Source organism: Canis lupus, chromosome 4 (assembly GCF_003254725.2).
Source record: "Canis lupus dingo isolate Sandy chromosome 4, ASM325472v2, whole genome shotgun sequence".
In the NCBI taxonomy this organism is placed as follows: Eukaryota; Metazoa; Chordata; class Mammalia; order Carnivora; family Canidae; genus Canis; species Canis lupus.
In genome coordinates, this window is record NC_064246.1 from 10,006,700 (window position 1) to 10,021,233 (window position 14,534).

General features: G+C 38.0%; 1 protein-coding gene across 5 annotated transcripts in view; it reads right to left on the minus strand.

The window, feature by feature from the left end:
- Positions 1-14,534, minus strand: part of RAB4A (RAB4A, member RAS oncogene family) — a 50,904-nt gene that overhangs the window by 20,273 nt on the left and 16,097 nt on the right. For 2 of the 5 annotated variants that reach the window (XM_025448451.3, XM_025448449.3), the window contains one exon: positions 1,956-2,036. In XM_025448451.3, the coding sequence (XP_025304236.1) occupies positions 1,956-2,036 (81 nt within the window). Of the gene's footprint in view, positions 1-541; positions 769-1,955; positions 2,037-2,196; positions 2,294-7,800; positions 7,889-14,534 lie in introns of those variants that run through there. The other 3 variants (XM_035715542.2, XM_035715540.2, XM_025448455.3) reach the window with 3 other exon arrangements.

The following is a 14,534-nucleotide window of genomic DNA, read 5'->3' on the forward strand; positions in this document are numbered from 1 at the left end:
TCCTACTCTGAAAGAGACAATAAGGCTCTTTCACAAAACCCCTGAAGCAAACCATTCATTTTATTTTTATTTTTTTTTAAACATTCATTTTAAAGCCTAAGCTTGGAAGTGGCTATGGCACATGAGAACCAGATCTACCTGACCACTGTTAGAGTACTGACATATGGGGGCTGCATAAAATACCTGGGTGCCATCCTGAAGGGATGCCCAGTAACAGACTTGCAACTTGGTCAGGAATGAGGTGGTGATTGTTTCTAATATTTGAATGGATAAATATTCAAGAGAAATAAAAGGGAAGGAAAAGCACTGTAGGCCCAAAAAGAAACTTGATAGACACCAAAGATTAAGGGGAAAAGAGGAAAAGATAAATAAAATAAAATGAAACCAAACCAAACAAAAACCAAAAATTCTATCCATATTATAGCTATTGAGTTTCCATGAATTTTAGTATTGTGTAGCAATAATTTTGAATGAATTTGCTGGAGAAGTCAATACTATCTGTACTGGGAGGCTGGCAAAGTAAGTAGCTCACTAAACCTACCTGGGATGAGCTGTCTGTGAAAAAACACTTCTGTGGTGATGAAGAGCTGGGCTAGCAGCTAATATTATGGCTATACAGCCCATGACTGACTTATACTTTATAACCTTAGGGCAGAATCCAAGTGTGCTAGAAATCATGAATGCTACTTGACGGTGTGTTGAGGGTTTCCTGGGGGTGGGAGGTGAAGGTGATGATAGGTTAATACTGACCACACCAGCCTGTCTCAGATGATGTGGAACTAGTGTGGACATTCTAGAATCAAGCTACCGAGAAACCGCAGAGTAAAAGTCTCAAAGGGTGATTGCTGAAGTCCAAGGGTGTCCTGATGACAGCATGACCACAAAAGGAATAAAGTGAAGTCCTTCCCATCATGCTATAGACCATGCAGACTAACCCAACACACATACCCATCTCTGTGGTGAGGAGTTAGGGGAGGACTGTCAAGGGAGAGCTCACACAAAGATTAATAAATGGGCAGGTTCTGGGCCCAATGTCCTCAGGGCATCCTTTCCTGAGTGAATACTTGTTACATTCAGTAAGGACTGGCTCTGTGTCACTGGACAGTGGTACCAATAAGCTCTTGGATAATGAAAACGGAAGTTGCAGAATACATTTCTACAATTTTATTCTTCAAAGCTCCTTGCCAAAGCCTTCCTCTACTCTTTCTCTATTTTGCCCACCATCACTTACACACACATGCTTCAGATGCACTGCAGTAAGTAAAATTGTTTTTGTGCCTTCACCCGACTGCCATAAAACAGATCATCCTCCATAATTCTTTCCGTTATTATAAAAGCACTGTTTATTTAAAGGGGCTTTCAAACTTACAAGTCTTTTACAACACTTTGGAATAAAAAATTCAACTTCCCTTATAAAAACAATGCAAGTCAATGGCAAAAAGATGGGTCTGTGGTCAACCAATTCTAGGTGACCATCCCAAGAGTACACATCCCACTTCTCTAAACCTGCAAAACAGAACTGATGACAGTTGATGACAATAACTGCCTTCACTATAATACAAGGCCACTGAGGATCCAACATGGCTGTTTTATCTACAATGTACTACTACTCAGGCTTCTTGGGCAGCTCCCTGTCAGGAAAGGAAATTCCTCTGCACCTTCCATCTCACCATGTTGTACTTCAATATCTAGAATGTATTTTAGTATCTGGAAAATGTATAGTAGAATAATATATTGAATAATGAACGACTATAAAACTGAAATAACTTAAAAATGCAATCATGCTGCTAGAAGTTTAATATAACAAATTAATATTATTTTAACAAACTTTTAAACTATAACTTTTTTCTTGAAATAATATTCAGGAAATATTATCTGCTATAAACAAATCTGAGCAAAAGATGACTCTCAGGGGAAGACATGCATAAAAACACTGACCATCTGATGTCACTTACATTTTTTTTCAATAAACTGATGAAGCAAGCAGGACTTGCCAGTTCCTGCATTTCCAATAACCAAGAACTTAAACAAAAAATCTGAAAAACAAAAAGAGACTATGAAAAATAACTTTAAAACTTGTGCTACAAATTTATTCTTACACTATGACCAAAAAAAGTTAATAAAAATCTTACTTGTTAATACAACAGAAAAAAGGGTAACTATTTTGTGAAAACAACAATAAACATGTCAACTTACCTTTTCACCTTTTTTGATATTTGGCTCACATGTCAATTCAGTGGTTTTCCAAACAGTGCTCTTGGGACAATTTCATTTGATGTTGGAAGTCTGAAGACTATTAAATAAAATTTGTTCTTTTGCTAGTCATTATTCAAAGAAATATGCAAAGCAGTGACAAAAATAGTTTAGAAATTTCAAGTGTTTTCTGCACAAGAGAAAAACGCTGGGAAACTTCTAGGCTTTGAGAAGTCCACTCCCTTCTCATTTTTATTTATTTCATTTTATTTTTTTAAAGATATTATTTATTCATGAGAGACACAGAGAGAGAAAGAGAGAGAGAGAAAGGCAGAGACACAGGTAGAGGGAGAAGCAGGCTCCACGCAGGGAGCCTGACATGGGACTCGATCCCAGGTCTCCAGGATCACACCCTGGGCTGAAGGCGGTGCTAAACTGCTGAGCCACCCGGGCTGCCCCCCTTTTTATTTTTAAAAATAAGTATGTTTCCCCTGCCCCTGCAGATTTCTGTGGTCTTGCTTCTATTCCCTTATCTATAACTTGTGGGAAAGAAGGCTTAAGCCAAGTTTGGGTCAGTATTCGAAGTGTGAAATTTGTCTCATTAGATGTAAAAAGAATTCTTCATTTCTTCTTTACACAGAGTAATATATTTATTTTGGAAGATTATTCTCCATACAATGGAAATGAAGACTCTCCAATGGAAACTTATTAATTAACTTAGCACGATGTAGCCTCAGTAGCCCCATGCTGCCTTAATGGTTAATTTTGCTTTTCCTGTTAGCTAAGAACTTTAGTTCTGCTGAGCCCAGGAACTGCAGAGCACCACCCTCCTCCACCCCTCACCCTTTGATCAGAGCCCACCACTGCTAACCCCCGTGCTGCTGGACTCATTTTGTGGCCCTAAAGGCCCGCTGTGTTCCTAGTTCCCTGGTTTGCACCTTTGCAAGTATTCCCTCCACACACCTTTTCCAAACTCAGACCAAGCACTCCTAGCCCTGGCTCCTTCTCTTTCCCCGGGTAAGTCCAAATAGCCTATTTCTTTGCTGCCACAGCCCCGCCCTGTCTCTTAGGACTATATTCATCATCACTCAAAGGTGAAAGCCTATTCAACCTTTCATGATTTTCACATGGTTATAGGCAATAAACTTATAAGATAATGCTATTAGAATTTTAAAATATCAAATTTTATGCATCTCACCACATGTTTTAAAAGCATGCCACACTCATGTTCACAGCAGCATTACTCACAGGAGCCAAAAAGAAGCAACCCAAGTACCCATTTTTAGACAAATGGATAAACAAAATATAGTGTAAACATACACTGGAATATTGTTCAATCTTGAAAATGAGGAAATTCTGACATGTTTCAACATGGATGACTCTCAAAGATATTATGCTAAGGGAAACAATCCAGTCATGAAAGGAGAAATACTATAGGATTCCATTTATATAACGTACCTACAGTAGTCAGATTCAGAGACAGAAAGAATCATGGCTGCCAATGACTGGGGCAGAAGGGAAATGAAGAGGTATTGTTTAAAACATATGAGTATCAGTGTGGATGAAAAATTTCTGGAGACAGATTGTGGCAATAACTGTCAATGTGAATGTACTTAATGCAAATAAACTGTAGATTTTAAAATGAGGAAAATGGCAAATTTTATATAATTTTACTACACACACACAAAATAAAACATACCAAATCTCAAATCTAATCATTTTCATTGAACAGCTTTTATAAGCTAAGAAATCAAAGGTTAAGACTGCCAGGTTAAAATGAAAATACTGGGATTTCTCAGTCTTGTTCAATATTTTCTTCTATTTAAAATATAAAGCCCAGGGATCCCTGGGTGGCGCAGCGGTTTGGCGCCTGCCGTTGGCCCAGGGCACGATCCTGGAGACCCGGGATCGAATCCCACATCGGGATCCTGGTGCATGGAGCCTGCTTCTCCCTCTGCCTGTGTCTCTGCCTCTCTTTCTCTGTGTGTGACTATCATAAATAAATAAAAAAATTAAAAAATTAAAATAAAATAAAATATAAAGCCCAATACATTGTATAGCTAACCCTTGAATGACTGTGTGGGTCCAGTTATATGTGGAATTTTTCACATTACAGTACTGTAAATGTATTTTCTCTTCCTTGTGATTTTTTTAAATAAGATTTATTTCAGAGAAAGAGAGCATGTGTGTGCAAAGGGAGAAGGAGAGAGACTCTCAAGCAGATTCTGCGCTGAGTGTGGAGCCTGACGTGGGGATCAGATCTCACTACCCTGAGATCATAACCTGAGCCAAAACCAAGAGTTGGACGCTTAACCAACTAAACCATGCAGGCACCCCACCTTGTGATTTTCTTTAAAGATTTTATTTATTTGAGAGAGAGGGCATGAACAGGGAGGAGCAACGAGGGAGAGAGAAAGAATCTGAAGCAGACTCTGCACTGAGTGTGTAGGCCCACTCAAGGCTCGATCCCATGACCACAAGATCATGACCTGCACTGAAACCAAGAGCTGCATGCTTAACCAACTGAGCCACCCAGGTACCCTGCTCCTTGTGATTTTTTAAAAAAATTTTATTTATTTATTCATGAGAGACACAGAGAGAGAGAGAGAGAGAGAGAGAGAGAGAGAGAGGCGAGACACAGGCAGAGGGAGAAGCAGGCTCCATACATGGAGCCTGATGCGGGACTTGATACCAGGACTCCAGGATCACATCCTGGGCCCAAGGCAGATGCTAAACCACTAAGCCATCCACAGATCCCCTCCTTGTGATTTTCTTAACATTTTCTTTTCTCTAGCTTGTTTTATTGTAAGAATATGGTATATAATACATATAATATAGAAAATACATGTTATCAGTAAGGCTCCAGCCAATAGTAGGATATTAGTGGTTAAGTTTTCAGGAAGTCACAATTTATATGTGGGTTTTCAACTGTGCAGAGGGTTGGCACCCTTAATCCCTTTGTTGTTCAAGAGTCACCCATATAAGTTGTAAAGAGAAAAAGGTGAGAGCCAAATAAAGATGCTGCTAATATTGTAGGTAACAGTAAATAATGCTGAGAAAGAGAATAATTTGTATATGCAAACTGAAATGTCCTGGAACAAAAACTCATATCTAAACATAGACTTTGATATGATTCTCTTTCCATTTTTATTTTCTGCTTTGGAAGTTTTGCTTAAATGTATTTTATTATGCTGTTATCTAGATTGTACCATAGCTCCAACAGGCAAAAGGGTAACATATCCACTGAACTGCACCTTTCTGGACAAAAGACAAGTAAAATATGAAATTTCCATATGTAAAAATTCCTCAACAAACTCTTCATACTCCACATCTTTAGTTAAGCAAAGTATTCATATTTTAGTAGAAAACCTTTTTGGGTCAAACATCTAGAAACGGTGGATAAAATGGATCACAGTTTCAAAAAAAAAAATTGCACTGATGAGGTTTTAGGAAAGAAAGGAAAATTCTAGATGCTTGGGAAAAAGCAGCAGCAGAAAAAAGCAGTAGGGGCCTAAACGTGGGACTGTCAGTATGGAGTTTTAATACATGTATGGGACAGAACATAAGAGCTTGTAAAGAAGGAGCAGAGAGCTAAATTTGAGGGTTTTTTTTTTTTCAAGGCTAGGCCTAAAGTCAAAGGGTAGTCTGGAGTAAAAAATCTATTCATTAACTCAGAGAGATGAGGAGCCTTCTTTCACTCTGCCTGGCTTCTGAGTGAATGGGAAAAACATTTCCCTTTGAAGATTAATCATGGGCTGGTATGTCAGGTGGGTTTGAAATTCAAATTTAAATAACCACATGGACAATGAACCTCCATATTAAGAAGTGAGCAACAATAAAATGAAAGTGCCTGGAAGGATTTCTTTGGAAGGACAAATCCTCAGCCCAAGAAACACAGGATTCTCACGTTTACAGCTCCTCGAAGATGAGCTCACAATCTAAAATTACAAAACACTTTTTTTTTTGTTGTTTTTTTTTTTTTAATTTTTTATTTATTTATGATAGTCACAGAGAGAGAGAGAGAGAGAGAGAGAGGCAGAGACACAGGCAGAGGGAGAAGTAGGCTCCATGCACTGGGAGCCCGACGTGGGATTCGATCCCAGGTCTCCAGGATCGCGCCCTGGGCCAAAGGCAGGCGCCAAACCGCTGCGCCACCCAGGGATCCCTAAAATTACAAAACACTTAAGAAAACACTCTATCCCAAGTGAGTCAGTGATCTGCAGATAGATCACACTTCTAAGAATTTGATTAAAAAAAAAAAAAAGAACCTAATACAGTATAGTTGTTAGAGGCACTGACACTACTCCATTCCCCATCCCATGTTGTGCAGTTGAAAATCCATATTAAATGTTTAACTCCGTAAATACTTAACTACTAAGAGTCTACTGTTGATTGGAAGCCTTACTGATAACATAAATCATAGATTGACACATATTTTCTATGTTATATGTATTACATACTGTATTGTCACAATAAAGCAAGCCATAAAAAAGAAAGTGTTACTAAGAAAATCATAAGGAAAAGAAATACATTTATATCACTGTACTGTAAAAAAAAATTCATGTATAAGTGGACCTGCACAGTTCAAGCCTGTGTTGTTCATGGATCAAGTGTAAACTCATGATGAATACCATAAAAGAGGAACTCAATTTATAGGAATAAAATAAATGAAAGAACAGGTAGATTTCTAGAATGTGTCCAGAAATAAAAATTGCAATCTTTAAAATTAAATTGTGAATGGATGAGTCAAAAAGAGGCATCAATCAAAATGAGGAGAAAATTGATGAACTGGAATAGAGACTAAAGAAAATTACCAGAAGGCAGAAGAGAAGAGTTGAGAGGAGAGGAAACTATGTGACTTTAAGAAACATGGAGGGGATCCCTGGGTGGCGCAGTGGTTTGGCGCCTGCCTTTGGCCCAGGGCGCGATCCTGGAGACCCGGGATCGAATCCCACATGGGGCTCCTGGTGCATGGAGCCTGCTTCTCCCTCTGCCTGTGTCTCTGCGCCTCTCTCTCTCTCTGTGACTATCATAAATAAATAAAAATTAAAAAAAAAAAAAAGAAACATGGAGGATTAAAGCAAAAGGTCTCATAGGTATCTTGGAATGAAAACATAGAGAATGAGTATAGAGCCAATATTAAAAGAAATTATGAATGAGAATTTCAACAGAATTAAAATAAAAGAAATTGTCAGGATCAAAAATAACTGTGAACCATGATAAGGATAAATAAGAGTAAGTCCACACTTAAACACATCACCATCATAGTGAAATGGAAGAACACAGAACTATAAGGCTGTCAGGAAGAATGGAAAGTTTGCTTATAAAGAAACTAGGTTCCTGACCCCAAAGGCTAGAAGGCAGTGAGATTAACATCTTCACAGTGTTGAAGGAAGGAGCACAAAACCAAAAACTGATATAGAATGCAATGTACAAAAAAAATCATACTCAATGCCAAGATATACCTCTGCTTCTAAGAAGCTGGAATAGAAGTGCTTTTCCCTATTCCTCCCACTCAGTACAACCTAAAACCCTAGTCAAGTATGTATCAAAGAAACATAAGGAAACTTTGAAAAGTGTAATAAAAAAGACAGACTGGCCAGGTACCTTGGGGCATGAGGAAGGATGCAGTGGTGACGTTCCTTGGGTTTTCCTTTCACCTCACACACCCCAGACTTGGAGCTGAACAAGCTGGCAATCTGGAAATGGCAATGATGCAGATTTTAAAAAGCACCAACAAAAGTCTGCTCTGTCTAGCCACATGGCTGAGTAAGGGCAGCCCAGCAAGTGATATAACTTCTACACATTAATGGCTCTACTCCAGCCAAACAGCATAGAAAAATCTGTGATTCACTCCCACCATCTATTCCAGCAAAGGCTGAGAGGGCACCCAGACATAGCCCAGTGAGACTGGAGAACCTCATTACAGCAGGGTGGTGTCAGAAAAGACCAAGTGTGGAGTTGAGACTCTCATCCCTGGTAGCTAGTTATGAGCTGCCCCCAGCCCTCAGCACAGTGTCAGTGGAGACCTTGGTGGTGGTGATGTGGGAGACACAGAACACTGAAGTCCTCATCCTTCCTAGCAGGAACAAGAGCACTCCCTCCACCTAGATGTCAAGGGAGTTGAGCAAGGAATATGGACTTCTACCTCCACCTGGAGGGTAACAAGGCTGTGCCCAAGAGTGGAAACCAGTGAAGATTTAAATAAATATCTAAAATATCATAACATAATTAAAAATGTACAGGTTTCAAGTTTTATGTTTTTTAATTTTTTTTTTAAATTTATTTATGATAGTCACATTGAGAGAGAGAGAGAGGCAGAGACAAAGGCAGAGGGAGAAGCAGGCTCCATGCACTGGGAGCCTGATGTGGGATTCGATCCCGGGTCTCCAGGATCGCGCCCTGGGCCAAAGGCAGGCGCCAAACCGCTGCGCCACCCAGGGATCCAAATGTACAGGTTTCAAGTGAAAATCACTCATCATATTGAGAATGCGGAAGATCTCAAACTGAAAGAAAAAAGATAATCAATAGATTCCAATGCCAAGATGACAGAAATATCAGAAATGCATGACAAAAATTTTAAAGCAATTTAAAAAATCTTTTAAAAGGTTTTTAAACATAAAAATGTTTCAACAATACAAATATGCTTGAAACAAATAAAAAACAAATCTTTAGCAAAAACAAAGTCTTATCAAAGAAATAAAAGATAAAAAGAACCAAACAAATTTTAGAATTGAAAAATACAGTAACTGAAGTATAAAGCTCAATGAATGGGCTCAATAGCAAAACGGAAGGGACAGGAGAAACCATCAGTGAACAGTATGACAAAATGATAGAAAATATCCAATCTGAACAACAAAGAGAAAACAGACTAAAAATACACAAGCAGAGAGCTTCATGGACCTTTGAAACTATAAAAAAAGCTCTAATATTTGTGTCACTGGAGCCAGGAAAGAAGAGAAAAATGAGAAGGAGGTTGCAAAAGTACTCAAAGAAACAATGGCTGAAAACTTTCTCAATTTGGCAAGAGTCATAAATCCAGATTCAAAAAGCTGAGGATGAATCCAAATAAATCCATGCCAATAGGTATCATAACTCAACTTCTGAAAACTAAAGACAAAAAATCCTGAAAAGCAGTCAGAGAAAATGACAGGCTAGAGAAAATGACAGTTTGCCTAAAGAAAAAAAAAATAATCCAAATGACAGCAGATTTTTCATCAAAAACCACAGAGGCCAGAAGGAAGTGGCACAACATTTTTCAAGGGCTGACAGAGAACTCTCTATCCAGAATCTTCCATCTAGTGGAAATGATCCTCTAAAATGAAGGGGCAATCAAGACATCCTTGGGAGTGGTCAGAGGGACTCTTACAGAATTTGTCAGCAAGAGACCTATCCTAAAAGCATGAGTAAAAGAAATAAGGAAGTTTTCTCAATAGAAAATCAATGATAGGGATCCCTGGGTGGCGCAGCGGTTTGGCGCCTGCCTTTGGCCCAGGGCGCGATCCTGGAGACCCAGGATCGAGTCCCACATCGGGCTCCCGGTGCATGGAGCCTGCTTCTCCCTCTGCCTGTGTCTCTGTGCCTCTCTCTCTCTGTGACTATCATAAATAAATAAAAATTAAAAAAAAAAAAAAGAGATACGGATTTTTAAAAAAAAAAAAAAAAAAAAGAAAATCAATGATAGAAGGAGCCTTGGAACATCAGGAGGAATGAAAGAACATGGCAAACAAAAACATGTATAAATAAGGGGCGCCTGACTGGGTCAGTCAGAAGAGCTTACAACTCTTGATCTCAGGGTCATGAGTTTGAGCCCCATGTTGGGTGTAGAGATGGCTTAAATAAAAATTTCAAAAAAAAAAAGGCTAAATACAATAGGCTTTTATTCTTCTCCTGTTGTGCTTTCTAAATTATGTCTGGCTGTTAAGCAAAAATGATAACACTGTCTTATATGAGTCTAAATATGATTAGAGGAAGCATTTAAAATAATTATATTAAAGGTGGGGCAGACTAAAGGGATGTAAAAGATGGTAAGGTTTTTATATTTCCTTCAAATGGAGAAAATGACATCAGTAGACTGTGATATATTTATATATATATATATATATATACACACAATGTATATACAATGCAATACATAGAGCAATCCCTAAAAAAGCTATACTAAAGAGATATACTCAAAAATATTATAGATAAATCAAATAGAATTCTTAAAAATATTCACATAAACCATAGGAACACCAGAAAAAGAGATAAATGAAAAACAGAACAGAATTTTAAAAATGGCAAAATAAGTCCTAATATATTAATAATTACAATAAATAGAAACTGTATAAATATACCAATTAAAAGACAAAAATTGGCAGATTAGATAAAAAACATGACATGTTGATATGCTGTCAACAAAAAACTCATTTTGATTATACTGATATAGGCAGGGTGAAAGTGAAAGGATGGAAAAAGTTCTATCATGCAAACATTAGTCAAAGGAAAGCATTATTATCATCAGATAAAACAGACTTCATAGTAAGGGAAATTGCCTGAGACCAAAAGGGTTATTCCATAATGATAAAAGAATAAATCTACCAGTAAGATGTACGAATCCATACCTGAAACTAATATAATGTCAATTATACCTCAAAAAAAAAAAAAAAAAAAGACCTAGGATTCCGAAGCGTGTGCACCAAGTAATAGAGCTTATAAAGTATATGTCTAGCAAAAATTGATAGAACTAAAAGGAGACACAGACAACCCCAACCATTAAGGTTGGAGACTTCAACACCTCTCTCTCTACAACCAAGAGAACTAGACACAAAATCAGCAAGCATACAGAACAAAAACAAAGTAAACCAACATGATCTAGCTGACATTTACAGAATATTCCACCCAACAAGGGCAGAGCATTCTTTTCAAGGACCCAGAGACATATTCAAGTTAGACTATATCCTGGGCCATAAAACAAACCCCAACAATTGTTTTTTAAAGATTTTATTTATTTATTCATGAGAGAGACACACACACACACAGAGGCAGAGACAGAGGCAGAGGGAGAAACAGGCTCCATGCAGGGAGCCGGACATGAGACTCGATCCCGGGTCTCCAGGATCACGCCCTGGGCTGAAGGCAGCGCTAAACCGCTGAGCCACCCCAGGCTGCCCAAACCCCAACAATTTTAAAAGAATTGAAATCACACAGAATGTGTTCTCCAACCAAACATAATCAAACTAGAAATCTGATAACATGAAGACAACGGAAAAATCTCCAAATACTTTTGAGTAATCCACTTCTAAATAATCTATGATATAAAGAAGTCTCATGAGAAATTAAATATTTGGGCTGAATGTAAAAGAAAATATAACCCATCAAAATTTGTGGTATAAAAAAAAATTTGTGGTATAAAAGTAAAGTAGTGCTGAGAGGAAAATTTAGAGCACTAAATGCATACATTAGGAAAAAAGAAAGTCTCAGTGATCTACCCTCCTACCTCAAGCACCTAGAAAAAGAGTACAATAAATGTAAAGCAAGCAGAAGGAAGGAAGTAATAAAGAGCAGAAATCAATGAAACTCTGAAAATAGAAGAACAAAGGGAAAAAAATCCATGAAACTAAACCTGGCCCCTTGAAAAGATCAATAAAATTGATAAACTTCTAGCAAAACTGGGATGAGTTCAAGAATTAGGGGCCAATCCAAGAAAAAGACAGGACTATGAGATGGCACAATCCAATTTCTCTGGGCAGCACTTTGACAGGTTGCATTGGAGGGGACATCTCTCACAGCAGGAGAGCTGCCAGACAAGGTGCCCAGAAGGGGAACAGGGCAAGGCGACTTTGTGGGGGAAAGGGGATTTATGTGTCCAGATGATGTCACTCAGTAGGCTGGTGGGCAGCCAGCAGCTTGAGGTCTTTTAAAGCCCCCGAGTTCGTTTATCAAAGGTTACCAGATGGTGAGTGTAATTTCACAGAGTATGCAAAGCAGGAAGTCTCTAAATGGCTAAAAATATGCTTATTTGGGCTGTATTTTAAGCAACTGAGTGTGTAAGAATTGGAGTTCAGTGCTGGTAGATTTTGAACTAATGTCTCAGCTTGCAGTGAAGAAGAACACAGGGGACAACATAAAGGGCCATCTTTAATCCACTTATATAACAAAGACTGACAAAGGAAAGGAGAGGACAACAAATAGTCCATTTCAGGAATTAAAGAGGGCATATCACTACAGACCCTGCAGACATCAAAAAGATAACAAAAGAATAACATGAACAACTCTACACATAATTTCAACAACTTAGATGAGACGGACCAATTTTTTTTCAGTTTTTTAAATAAATATTTTCGAAATATTTATTTTTTATTCTTTTAATATTTTATTCTAATGTTTATTCTTTTTAAATTTAAATTCAAATAATTACCATATAATGTATTATTAGTTTCAGAGGTAGAGTTCATTGATTCATCAGTCTTATATAAGACCCAGTGCTCATTATATCATATGCCCTCCTTAATATCCATCTCTCAGTTACCTCACCTCCAACAACCCTGTTTGTTTCCTATGATTAAGAGTCTCTTATAATTTGTCTCCCTCTTTGATTTCATCATGTTTTATTTTTCCCTCTTTCCCTATGATCCTCTTTTGTTTCTTAAATTCCATGTATGGGGGCAGCCCGGGTGGCTTAGCAGTTTAAGCGCCGCCTTCAGCCCAGGCTGTGATCCTGGAGACAGACCCAGGATCGAGTCCCATGTCAAACTCCCTGCACGGAGCCTGCTTCTCCCTCTGCCTGTGTCTCTGCGCCTCTCTTTCTCTGTGTGTGTGTGTGTCTCTCATGAATAAATAAAATTTAAAAAAATACTGTTTTAAATTCCATGTATGTGTGAGATCACATGATAATTCTTTCTCTGACTTATTTCACTTAAATAATACCCTCTAGTTCCATCCATGTCATTGCAAATGGCAAGATTTCATTTTTTGATGGCTGAGCATTATTCCATTGTGTGTGTGTGTGTGTATCCCTCCCACATCTTCTTTATTCATTCATCTCTCAACAGACATCTGGGCTCTTTCCATAGTTTGACTATTGTGGACATTGATGCTATAAATATTGGGGTGTAGGTGCTCCTTCTGATCACTACATTTGTATCTTTCGGGTAAATTCCTGGTAGTGCAATTGCTGGGTCGTAGAGTAGCTCTATTTTCAACTTTTTGAGGAACCTCCATACTGTTTTCCAAAGTAGTTCAACCAGCTTGCATTCCTACCAACAGTGTAAGAGGGTTCCCATTTCTCTGTATCCTCACCAACATCTGCTGTTTCCTGACTTGTTAATTTTAGCCATTCTGACGACTGGTGTGAGGTGGTATCTTGTTGTGGTTTTGATTTGTATTTCCCTGATGCCGAGTGATACTGAACATTTTTTCATGTGTCTGTTGGACATTTGTATGTCTTCTTTGGAGAAATGTCTATTTATGTCTTCTGCTCATTTCTTGATTGGATTACTTGTTCTTTGTGCCTTAGGTTTGATAAGTTCTTTATAGATTTTGGATACTAGCCCTTTATCTGATAAGTCATTTGCAAATATCTTCTCCCATTCTGTTGGTTGTTTTTTGGTTTTGTCGACTGTTTCCTCTGCTATGCAAAAGCTTTTTATTTTGATAAAATCCCAATAGTTCATTTTTACCTTTGTTTTCCTTGCCTTTGCAGACCTGTCTAGCAAGAAGTTCCTGAGGCTGAGGTTAGAGAGGTTGTACCAGTGTTCTTACCCAGGATTTTGATGGTTTCCTGTCTCATATTTAGGTCTTTCAACCATTTCGATTTCTTTTTTGTATGGTGAGAGAAAGTGATCCAGTTTCATTCTTCTGCATGTGGCCAGTTTTCCATAAACCATTTGTTGAAAAGACTCTCTTTTCTCCATTGGATATTCTTTCCTATTTTGTCGAAGATTAGTTGATGATAGAATTGAGGGTCCATTTCTGGGTTCTCTCTTCTGTTCCATGGATTTATGTGTCTGTTTTTATGCCAGTATGATACTAGTTGATGATGACAGCTTTGTAATAGAGCTAGAAGGAGATGGATCAATTCTTTGAAAATACGAAGTACCACAACTCACCCAACATTAAACAGACAATTTGAATAGCCCCAGAGCAATTAATGAAATTGAATTTGTAATTTTAAAACTCATAAAAAAGAAATATTCAGGCTGAGGTAGTTTCACTAGAGAATTCTACAAAATATTTTTTTTTTTTTAAGATTTTTATTTATTTATTCATGATAGTCACAGAGAGAGAGAGAGAGAGAGAGAGGCAGAGACACAGGCAGAGGGAGAAGCAGGCTCCATGCACCGGGGGCCCGATGTGGG